The 12,560-nt window shown below is 41.0% G+C and overlaps 1 protein-coding gene across 1 annotated transcript in view; it reads left to right on the top strand.

Moving 5' to 3' along the window:
* Positions 1–12,560, top strand: part of quo (quattro) — a 51,146-nt gene that overhangs the window by 28,263 nt on the left and 10,323 nt on the right. Inside the window, exons 6-14 of the mRNA XM_062997374.1 lie at positions 1,708–1,801; positions 1,918–2,004; positions 2,751–2,867; positions 4,472–4,570; positions 4,660–4,808; positions 4,917–5,055; positions 7,112–7,234; positions 8,083–8,277; positions 8,397–9,427. Of these exons, the coding sequence (XP_062853444.1) occupies positions 1,708–1,801; positions 1,918–2,004; positions 2,751–2,867; positions 4,472–4,570; positions 4,660–4,808; positions 4,917–5,055; positions 7,112–7,234; positions 8,083–8,277; positions 8,397–9,427 (2,034 nt within the window). The remainder of the gene's footprint in view (positions 1–1,707; positions 1,802–1,917; positions 2,005–2,750; positions 2,868–4,471; positions 4,571–4,659; positions 4,809–4,916; positions 5,056–7,111; positions 7,235–8,082; positions 8,278–8,396; positions 9,428–12,560) is intronic.

The following is a 12,560-nucleotide window of genomic DNA, read 5'->3' as shown; positions in this document are numbered from 1 at the left end:
TACAGTGTATCACAAAAGTGAGTACACCCCTCACATTTCTGCAAATATTTCATTATATCTTTTCATGGGACAACACTATTGACATGAAACTTGGATATAACTTAGATTAGTCAGTGTACAGCTTGTATAGCAGTGTAGATTTACTGTCTTCTGAAAATAACTCAACACACAGCCATTAATGTCTAAATGGCTGGCAACATAAGTGAGTACACCCCACAGTGAACATGTCCAAATTGTGCCCAAAGTGTCAATATTTTGTGTGACCACCATTATTATCCAGCACTGCCTTAACCCTCCTGGGCATGGAATTCACCAGAGCTGCACAGGTTGCTACTGGAATCCTCTTCCACTCCTCCATGATGACATCACGGAGCTGGTGGATGTTAGACACCTTGAACTCCTCCACCTTCCACTTGAGGATGCGCCACAGGTGCTCAATTGGGTTTAGTCCATCACCTTTACCTTCAGCTTCCTCAGCAAGGCAGTTGTCATCTTGGAGGTTGTGTTTGGGGTCGTTATCCTGTTGGAAAACTGCCATGAGGCCCAGTTTTCGAAGGGAAGGGATCATGCTCTGTTTCAGAATGTCACAGTACATGTTGGAATTCATGTTTCCCTCAATGAACTGCAGCTCCCCAGTGCCAGCAACACTCATGCAGCCCAAGACCATGATGCTACCACCACCATGCTTGACTGTAGGCAAGATACAGTTGTCTTGGTACTTCTCACCAGGGCGCCGCCACACATGCTGGACACCATCTGAGCCAAACAAGTTTATCTTGGTCTCGTCAGACCACAGGGCATTCCAGTAATCCATGTTCTTGGACTGCTTGTTTTCAGCAAACTGTTTGCTGGCTTTCTTGTGCGTCAGCTTCCTTCTGGGATGACGACCATGCAGACCGAGTTGATGCAGTGTGCAGCGTATGGTCTGAGCACTGACAGGCTGACCTCCCACGTCTTCAACCTCTGCAGCAATGCTGGCAGCACTCATGTGTCTATTTTTTAAAGCCAACCTCTGGATATGACGCCGAACACGTGGACTCAACTTCTTTGGTCGACCCTGGCGAAGCCTGTTCCGAGTGGAACCTGTCCTGGAAAACCGCTGTATGACCTTGGCCACCATGCTGTAGCTCAGTTTCAGGGTGTTAGCAATCTTCTTATAGCCCAGGCCATCTTTGTGGAGAGCAACAATTCTATTTCTCACATCCTCAGAGAGTTCTTTGCCATGAGGTGCCATGTTGAATATCCAGTGGCCAGTATGAGAGAATTGTACCCAAAACACCACATTTTACAGCCCTTCTCCCCATTTACACCTGGGACCTTGACACATGACACCAGGGAGGGACAACGACACATTTGGGCACAATTTGGACACAATTTGGACATGTTCACTGTGGGGTGTACTCACTTATGTTGCCAGCTATTTAGACATTAATGGCTGTGTGTTGAGTTATTTTCAGAAGACAGTAAATCTACACTGCTGTACAAGCTGTACACTGACTACTCTAAGTTATATCCAAGTTTCATGTCTATAGTGTTGTCCCATGAAAAGATATAATGAAATATTTGCAGAAATGTGAGGGGTGTACTCACTTTTGTGATACACTGTATATACGTACATACTCACTATGCATACATATACGTAATAAGTGTAATAGCTCACAAAAAAGCAAATTGTTTAATAAAATAATTATTTTTTAAAAATTGCAGGCGAGAGGTGAAAGAAATGGGATTAACAGTTGTGATTGACAGCCGGACTGGTTCACTACCCTCAGCGCTCTATAAAGCCCTGGTTATAGTGCAGGTAAGTTTAACGACATCTTGGAATGTATCATTGTAATCAGCATTGACAATCTTACTGACCAGAATATAAACCTAATTGCAAATCTTACACCAATACACACACCATGGGATTTGTAGGAACAGACTCCTCACGCTGTAAACAGTGTCTTGCTGTTGGTGGATAAAGAGCAGAGTCCTCGACCAGAAAGACCACCAGGATTACAGGTAACAGTGAATTCTATCATGTAGTAACTTGCCAAAATGGAAATTGTGTGTGCAGGAGCTCAGGTGTTATAACAGTCTAATGCTCTAGCCCACTCCCACAGAAAGTTTGAGCTTTTGAATGTGAGTCTTAGTGGTGTTACTGGTTTGGCCAGTCAGTCAGCAGACACAACTGGCTGTGTATAAGGGAGATTGGATATGAAGGTTGGATAAAGTTTTACCTCATTGCCACTGCAACAGCAAGCTTTGCTGGTACTGGTCAGGGTTACTATGGGTCCGGTTTCCCTGGAATCACTAGGCGCAATGCAGTAACACACTCCGGACATCACAGGGCCTTGGCCACTACTGCCTCAGACATAGTCAATCATGTCTGAATGTAGATGCTTGATGGACCGATTGCAGAGGTAGGGATTCAAACCCTGGATCTCAGTGGTAGTGAGCTAACATCGCTTCACCATTGTTGCACCACCAGAGTGCCTAAGCATTCGATCACATCCTAAAAACCTGCCAGTGAGGGGAATGGCTATTTTATAAGTTTGAGTGGGTAAGTGAGTAAATAAGGAAGTAAGTGTAACCTTACATCTAGTGTGTTTTTGGATGGGCTAATCAGGGTAAAGTGCTTACTGAAAACGAATTTACTGTTTCAATTAAAAACCATGGGGGGTGCAAACTATTGCAGTCAGTTGTGTTAATTGTGAGTCTAATTGTGATCTAACTTTAGGTCTTTCTTTCTCCTTGAATCGTTGCAGATGGATATTGTTACTTCACTAAAAGCTCTTCACAAGCATGTGGATGGACAGCAGCTGACCAGTGAACTTGGAGGAACTTTTCCGTATAATCATATGGATTGGCTACAGTTTTACCAAGTAAGAACATGCAAACTACCAGTTGGTCTTTACGAACAGTGCCAACCTAAACGGGCAGTGATGGGCGTAAACCAGTGACCTTCTGATTACTAATCCAGTACCTTAACTGCTGAGCTACCACTGCCATAAAAGACCTGGGTGTTCATTAAGCTATAATAGAAGAAGCTGTCTTTAAGACATTTAGTGCAGTTTTTACTACACAAAAATGACACTAAGAGCAGTATAGGCAATGCAAACAAAGAGGAACAGCAGAAGTTCTCTAGAACTGGTAACATTAAGACATTATTACTGGCAAAGCTGGAGGAATGCCAAGTGTAACAGTGCAACCTACACACACACCTTTTATACCTACACAGTTTATTCAACATCCTTCCTGCAACAGCCGGAGTATTTCTCCATACAGGATGTTAAATATATTACAGATTAATGTTCTTCCACACTGTGTGGGAGCTTTAAAACAGTTGATTATAAGTGTGCGTAACAGTTGTGTAGTGATAGAATTTTAAAAGACATTTTTACATTTACAGAATTTAGCAGATGCTCCATCCAGAGCTACTCACAGAAGAAAAGTGTTTCCCTGAGTAAATATTTTCTCCCTTGCTGGTCACATAGCCCAATTCACTCAGATTCATTAATTTTTTTCTCCTTGCTTTTACGCTGCACATCAGCGCACAAACTTTGATCGCTCGCTACTTGTTGATGTGCATTTTTGGACATGGTATCATTAAACCCCTCGTCACTTCTCGCGTTTGTTTCTGTGACAAAATGTAGTCTGGGAGATCAGAGAAGCTCGCCTGCGATTCCAGTTGGTGATAGATGGTGTAGTGTGAAACCCCCTATCACCGATCAGTCGTGTAGTGTGAAAGCCTAATCCAGTTGTGTAGTGTGAACTGTACAGCGACCTGACGACTTGGAAAGTCATGTAGTGTGAACTTGGCATTATTGGACTAGTAATCAGAAGGTTGCCAGTTCAAGCCATACTACCACCAAGTTGCCACTGTTGGGCCACTGAGCAGCATTTTCTAAGTGCAGTAAATGTAAATGCAAGTAGCAGAGATTAGGAAAGTTTATTCCATCACTTGATCCCTTCGGTGCTTTGAAGAGAAGAGCTATGATGTATGTCCTCCTTGAGCAGGCAAACTACTTAACTACTGTAACAATAAACAATTGGAGGGTTGCAGAAATAACACAATTGTGTGTCATGGCTTAGACACCTGTGCACAATCAGGATCAGTATGCATAAAAAACTTCAGTTAGCAGAAGCTAAAGTTATTAGTGTGGGCAAAAGACAAAACCTGTCTCGAACCCAGGACCTTCTTGCTGTGAGGCGACAGTGCTACCCACCGTGCCCGTACCCAACGTCTTGTACATGATTTAACATGGTTATGTGCAGTAAAAACAACAAATAAATGTTTGAGAGTCATAGGCTGAATATGTTTGTTTTTATGACTTTGATCAAACTATTGAGGTTGAAGTAAATTAATGTAAAATCCATCAACATTTAGTCTCTTTAAAAAATGTGAGTGTGTTTCTCATTTTATTATTGAGTTTTTGGTTAGCATTCTCTTAACTGTATGTATATGTGTGTCCACGTACGCCAACAGAAACTGTCCCTTTTCGAGCTGGAGTTGCAGGGAGCAGCACTGTTACTGCACAGGGCTATAAAGAAACTGGACAGCAACAAGAAAATAGACACTGCCCAGGTAAAAAAAAAACGCTACTGTGTTTTCTTTCAAATTCTATTCCAGACTAGAAGCTGTCTATGATTAGTCTAACCACCTCACTTCAACAGGATGTGAAAAGCTGTATTGAAGAACAGAAAAGCTCCATGAAAGAGGTACTTGAAGACACACAAATGGTCACTCTTCAGAGGGAGGGTGGTGCTATACTGGCCAGAATGCGAAAGGAAGAGTGTAAATTTGTCCAGTCTGAAGACTACAGGTAAACTCTTGTCATATTAAAAAAACAAGCATGGTTGTGAAATTGTACATTGCGCTTCCATAAACAGTCCATCACAGTGACTACTCTCTTCTGATCTGTCTTCCACAGGGACTCGATTGAGGCTATAATGACACTTTATAATCAGGTGGAGGAGGGCGTTCATACTTTAGTGATGAGGTCCAACCAATCACTGCAGCATCTGGAGCATGTGCTTCTACTGAGAGAAACAGAGAGACAACTCAACACTGTAGGAACTGATTGCATGCTAATTTGGCCAGTCACTATCATTATACGATTGCTTAATCACAATTATATACATAAATCCTGATTATTTTTAGGAATTTTATGGTGCATACATGTAGTTACGCAGTGTCTTAATTAATATCAGCAAACTCTGAAAGCAAGTGTGACAGTCAAAAAATGAATCTCAAAAGAGGCTTGCTTTTACAACCCCAAATCCAAAAAAGTCGGGACAGTGCTTAGAAAGCATTGATTAATAAACTGTCTGTTACATGCGGTAACAGCCCACAAAAAAAAGATGAAACAATATACACCGACCTCGCATAACATTATGACCACTGACAGGTGAAGTGAATAGCACTGATTATCTCTTCATCACAGCACCTGTTAGTGGGTGGGATATATTAGACAGCAAGTGAACATTTTATCCTCAAAGTTGATGTGTTAGAAGCAGGAAAAATGGACAAGCTTAAGGATTTGAGCGAGTTTGACAAGGGCCAAATTGTGATGGCTAGACGACTGGGTCAGAGCATCTCCAAAACTGCAGCTCTTGTAGGGTGTTCCCGATCTGCAGTGGTCAGTATCTGTTAAAAGTGGTCCAAGGAAGGAACAGTGGTAAACCGGCTACAGGGTCATGGGCGGCCAAGACTCATTGATGCACGTGGGGAGTGAACGCTGGCCCCTGTGGTCCGATCCAACAGACGAGCTACTGTAGCTCAAATTGCTGAAGAAGTTAATGCTGGTTCTGATAGAAAGGTGTCGGAATACACAGTGCATCACAGTTGTAGGGCTGTTTTGGCAGCAAAAGGGGGACCAACACGATATTAGGAAGGTGGTCATAATGTTATGCCTCATTGGTGTATCACAAAATATCAACTTTATCAACATGGAAAAAAAATCTAAATAATCATGACTGATTCATTGTGACAGCCAGATCATACAGTCATCTTCACCTTTACCTTTACCTTTACCTTACTCTTCCACATATGTGCACAATTTATTTGTAGGGTATTTTGTATATTTTATATCGTTGTAACACAAATTCTTTACTTTTTATTATTCATTCTACTCTGCTCTTTCAACTGTCACTAACTCAATGACCCACAAGTGAACTTTCATCTTTGAGTAGTCTTTTGGGAAGTAATGCATAAAGATTAGGGAAGTAATAAGTATGATTGAGTATATTAATATATATTTTGTCTAGAAAAGTGTAGGCACAGCAGAAATGAAGGTCATCTGGCCATCCTAGATGAACTGTTCGTGACCCCTTCTTTTTTTTTACCATTTCATTTTTTAAGTTTATCTGACATAAAGTAACTGGATATACTCAGTCAATTCAGAAATGTAAAAACTTTTAGACTCAATAACCTCTTTCACACTTTATTATGTTGTGGATTGGATTTTCAAGGCATGTATAAATGGCCATGTTTACTATTAACTGAAACATCATTTTTTTTAAAGTTTTTTATTGACAGATGTAACAATCCCAGCTGCCATGTAGCTCAGCTCAGATGGGACAGGAAGGCATAGGTGATGGATCTACCAGTGTCTCTTTTCTAATTTTCACCTGCACCTTGTTGAGCATTTATTCGCTCCGGGTGAAGTGGTGTGTATTTGAAATTTGATTTTTTTTTGCCAGACAGTGCTGGCTTCTCTTGTAACCTGCTCTGTCTCTTTTCTTACACTGTGATGCCAAGCTTGATTCAGCCTGGTCTTTGCAGCGATGCATATGCCAGCATTCTTTATCTGTTATCTAAAGATCTGTAGTACTAGAAGTAGAAGATTTTGTACTACTTTTTCTTTCTTTGAGTTTAGGCTGTTCTGATCACTCATTGTGACCCAGTATCCCACTAAAACCCTTTTTATTTCTATATGTAAACTAAAAACTTGCTTTGTCTGATGTGCTAACCCACCACAGCTCAGTTTGACATCTCAGCAGTTCTTTCGACCTGACTGGGTGTCTAACATGCTAACAACTGGCTGTGCTTGTACGTAATCTAGCGGATATTGTACCTGTAATCTCAGTTAATGGGATGGATGTGTTTTTTTTTTGTTTTTTACAGAGTATAGAGTGGTGTCAGGAGAAAACGAGAAGATGGACGTTGGACAATGACCTTTCAGGAGAAACTAGAGAGAGACTAGAGCAAAAACTACAGGATCTTCATGCTGTTCTCACTCAGGGAAAGGTAGAGTAAAATGATGTGAATATTCATAACCATGACTGCAAAGGTGGCTTGTGAGGGACTTGGCATAAATGACATTACTAATCATTTTAAAAATACGACATACATTTACACTTACATTTATATGGCCAAAAGTATGTGAACACCTTTAGTTGTTTCTTTAGGTGTTTAAAAATGACATGAGGTAAATTATATGCTTTTAACATTGTAGCAACAGTTTGGGGAATTCACCTTTTTTTTCAGCATGATTATGTTCTTGATCACAAAGCAATGAGGTCATGGAGGACATGGTCGAGGGAATAGCACAGTTTGGTGCTGCTTTGCAGTCATTCGGAATGATATTTTTTTTATTTACAAGAAGGTGCTCGGTTGGTGCAGCGGTCTATTACGCTAGCTCTCCACTTCTGAGATTCGGGTTTGAATCTATGCTGTGCCACCAGACATCCAGGCCATGTCTGAAATTGGAAGGGGAGGTAGCTGAAGCCCTGATCAGGGTATTCCCGCCTTGTACTCTGCCCCGACCCTGACCTGGATAATGATGTTAATGAAAATGAAATGAAGTGAGAACCATTTTCCATGGCATGGTAGTGGTGTATCACCTAAAACCTGAATTGACCCTATTTATATGCTGTGGGCAGTGTATGTAATCCCAGAAAGGTGCGATCATTTCTCCTCACCATTGTGAAAGACTGGTGGATTAGAAAGAATGTGTTTGTATGAATAAAAATGAATAAAAATCAGACTGAGCAATCGTGGCAAAGGGTTTTACAAAAATACATGCAGAATTTTTTTTGTTTTTTTACAAAATAGTCACATTTACCGAAAACTTAACTGATTCTTTCTTTTCATAGGAGAGAAAAGAGAAAGGTATGTCAGTGATAAAAGATGCAGCGAGAAGGATTCAGGATACTTGTTATCCGGAGACTGACGTGTTCCACAGCAATGTGACAAAGTTCAAAACCAGCATAGCAGCCTTCCTGTTGCAGGCTGAACAGTGTAAATCTGACCTGGAGGCTTTTATCCGTCTGCATCATTTCTGTGAGCAGGTTGGGAAATCTTTTATACTGTAATTACAGTGTAACATTCTAGATAATAATATATTATTTCACATTCTAGCCAATTGATAGAATAACTCAAAATGGTTTCATTATTCTTGCTCTGTCAGGCTTTGGCTCTAAGTGAAGAATGCAGTTACTATCTGAAAAACATGGACATGGGCTGCTGCCCAGGGAATGCCAACATAATCAAGCTGCACTCCTTTCAGGAGAGATTTAAAGCCTTTTTGCCTGAGCACTTTGCGGAGGAGAGGAGTTACGTGGTGTCTGAGAAACATCCAAGAGAAATACGAGTGTTGAGTGAGGCCTGGTCTGTGTGCCAACATGTCAGGAAAAAACTTGCAGAGGCTGAAAGAAACTACAATTCTTCAGAATTTTCACAAAAGGGTGAAGAGGTGTTGAGGAATACTGGAAACACACAGCATGCTGTAGGCCATTTTGATTGCCATTACAAACCTGACCGAAAACCAATGCAGGGAGTCAGCTCACCCTTGGTGGTCTCAGAAATTCAACAGAAAGTATCAGAAATGCAGATAAAAGAGAGCCAAATCTTCCCACTAAAGCCCCAACATCCACCCCCAGTCCAACGATCAAGCACAGACAATGACTTAGCAATGGCAAATAAAACAGAAATGTTTTCCCGAGAACACCACAGTGAGGCCGATCTTACGAGCAGGGAACTTCCAAGCAGGAGTGACAGGACACCAAGGAGCCGAGCTTTAGGAAGATCACGTAGCGAAGGTTCCTGTGTCAGATTGGTCAATTTTATATCAACCCCTTTTCCAGACAGTGAGTGCAAAAACCATTCCCCTGGCAACCCCAAAGTGTCTCAGGGCAACCAGAAATGTGCCGCATGTCCTCAAGGTAGCTTGTGCTCAGACTTTTTTAACATGCAACTAGATTGGACACAGATGGGTATTAGAGACAAAGCGCTGAGCATGGGCCCTCTGGATGACCAGGATTCTCAGTTGTCTCGGCAGGAGAGTTTCTGCTCCAGCGTGTCCAGCCCTAGACAGGGTTGGATGGAGGAGGGAGAAAGGAGTGGGATCCACCTAAACGTCTCAGACTCCCTCTCTGGAGAGCTTAGGAGTTCAGGCAGGCTTCAGGATTCCTCAGAACTGGAGAACAGCAGTAATGTACTGTGAGTACTTTGTGAAAATCACTCCCACATTCCAACATAAAATTAATTTAGCTTGTTTTATCATAGTGCTTGATGGCGATTCTATGAAAACATAAACTAAAGGGTCTTCTTATAGTTTTCATAGTGTAATTTGTGCAGCAAAACCTTCCCTACATATTGTTTATAGTTTATTTTTAATATTCTAACAGAAGCAGGGCACAAAAATAATAAATAAATTGTTTAAACCCAGAAATATAGATGAGTTTGGCCTACATGTGGCTGTTGGGTTTTTCATATCATTTAATAGGTTTACATAATTTGTAGTCATTAATTTTTATTTAGCATGTCATGAATTACATTTACATTTTTACATTTTCTGCATTTAGCAGACGCCTTCATCCAAAGCGACTTACATTATAGTTACAGTATACAGTCTGAGCAATTAAGGGTTAAGGGCCTTGCTCAAAGGCCCAACAGCAGCAACCTGGCAGTGGTGGGGTTTGAACAAGCGACCTTCTGATTACTAGTCCAGTCTTAATCTTAACCACTAGGCTACTGCTGATCCATGAGCTTTATCCTAAGCACAAAATGAAAAGATTCATAAAGTGATCACAGTTACACTATATGTTGAAAAGTATGGGGACACCCCTGCTAATGATTGAATTTGGTTCAATTTGGGCGGCACGGTGGCTCGGTGGGTAGCACTGTCGCCTCACAGCAAGAAGGTCCTGGGTTCCATCCCCAGGTGGGGCAGTCTGGGTCCTTTTTGTGTGGAGTTTGCATGTTCTCCCCATTTCTGTGTGGGTTTCCTCCGGGTGCTCCGGTTTCCTCCCACAGTCCAAAGACATGCAAGTGAGGTGAATTAGAGATATAAACTTGAACTGAAGAATATTGTGTGTAATGAGTAACTACCGTTCCTGTCATGAATGTAACCAAAGTGTGTAAAACATGACTTTAAAATCCCAATAAACAAACAAACAAACAATTTGGTTCAATTTAGTTTAGTCATAAAGACATGGTTTAATTAGTAGTGTGCAAAGAAGCTCCAGTTACCTACACAGAGCCTTGGTATCCCCCCAACAAATTCCCACAGACGCACTCTGAAGTCTTGTAGTCTTGTAGACTTGTAGGCTTCCCAGTAGATTGGATGACATTAAACCTACAAAGGAAGAAGAGAGCAATTTAATATAATTACCTATAGTTTTGGAATGGGATGTCCAACAAGATCATGGTCAGGTTTCCAATACTTTAGTCTATACGGTGTATGTTTGGAGTAATGCCTGCATACACCCATGCAATATTTTTTCCCCCAATCATTTGTTAGGAATGTGCTCTATTATCATTCAACCGCAGTGAGGTCTTCATTTGTCTTTATCAGCATAAACATATGCTAGCAATTAAGTGCGTTGTGTGTGAAAATAACCAGACATTATGGGAACTGTGTGTTCTTTGCAGCAGATGCTTGGAAAGAATGCATGGATAGATGTGGAAATAGATCTAACATACAGTATCTGTGCATGTTTCTGTGTGGCTTTTAAAATGGTCAAAATAACTTTCACTATTTCATACCTGTAGGTTCTGATCCTAAAATTTGCCCAGCACTAATATGTTAATGTGAACTCATGAAAACTAGTGCGATAAAGCAGACACCATAGCCATCGTTGAGTCTTGAACACCCAAAAACCTGTCGACGGTTTGTGGTTTGTCCTTGCTCTGACCACTGTAGGTGGGTACTAACCAGGGCTGCCTGTGACATCCCTTGAAGTTTCAGAGATACATTTACTCAGTCATCTGACCATAAACATTTAAAACCTGGGTCTTATCAATGTCACTTAGGTCTTTATGCTGATCATATCTGCTGCATTCAATGCGGAAACTACTAGGAACTTCCATCAGTTTTCATGTCTCTGGCCCTGTCATGCATAATTGCTACAAAATCGCAATTTTATTGTGGTCCTAATGTTTTGACTGATCAACCCAGATCTTCAGGGTATTAAACAAAAAAGTTCCAATTAACTAGAACTGTGACAAACTTGCCTGCACATTTAGTGCATATTGTGGTAGGAGGGGTGAAAAAAATCCCCAATCATCACTGTTGGAGAGTTAGAAATGAAATAGTGTCTTGATCATCAAGTCTCCAAAACTGTCATTAGATAGCACCTCACTGCAAGCAGATTATTTGGAAGGCTTGTCAGAAGTAAGTCTTTGCTGTCAACAAACCACAAACATAAGTGCTTCGAGTTTGCTAAACCCATCTGGGACTGTGATTGGAACCACATTCTTTGGTCAGATTAAGTGAAAATTGAGCTTTTTGGCTATAAACACAGATGGACGACTACGCTGAAAAGAACCTGCTGTTAAGTGTGGTGGTTTTCCCCCAGGTTCCCTGGGAACCTCGTTAGTGTACATGAGATCATGGTCTACAAGAAATACCAGGATATGTTAAATTAAAATCTCTCTGCCTTTGCCAAGAAACTAAATATGGGTTGTTGCTGGATATTCCAATAGGACTATAAGATAGTTTACTGATCACAAAATCAAGCCTCTTTCACGGTCAGTTCAGTCCCCTGATTTAAAAAAAACCTATGAGCTGAGTTAAAGAGGAGAGTGCACAAGAGAAGACCTGGGATCCTGATCGATCTGGATAGATTCTGTAATGAGGAGTTGTTCTAAATTTTCTGTTCTTTGTTCTCCAACCTTATAAAATGTTATAGGAGAGTATTAAATGTGAAGGTGCTAATAATAGTGGATTTGCTAAAAAAATATCTGAATAAATTTACTTAAAGGTTGGATTTTTTCAGAGAGAGATAGTTCACCCATTTACAGTTAATCCTTTATGTATGATTTATTTATTTATTAGGATTTTAACGTCATATTTTAGTCTTTGGTTACATTCATGATATAAACGGTAGTTACTCATTACACAAGATTCATCAGTTCACAAGTTTTAATGTTAAACAGTCCTGGACAATTTTAGTATCTCCAATTCACCTCACTTGCATGTCTTTGGACTGTGGGAGGAAACCCGGAGCTCCCGTAATAAACTCATGCAGACACGGGGAGAACATGCAAACTTCACACAGAAAGGACCCTGACTGCCCAACCTGGGGATCGAACCCAGGATCTTCTTGCTGTGAGGCGACAGTGCTACCCA

The sequence above is a fragment of the Trichomycterus rosablanca genome, chromosome 6 (assembly GCF_030014385.1).
Source record: "Trichomycterus rosablanca isolate fTriRos1 chromosome 6, fTriRos1.hap1, whole genome shotgun sequence".
Classification (NCBI taxonomy): domain Eukaryota; kingdom Metazoa; phylum Chordata; class Actinopteri; order Siluriformes; family Trichomycteridae; genus Trichomycterus; species Trichomycterus rosablanca.
The sequence above is the reverse complement of the archived record's forward strand: the minus strand, read 5'-3'. Positions and strand labels throughout refer to the sequence as shown.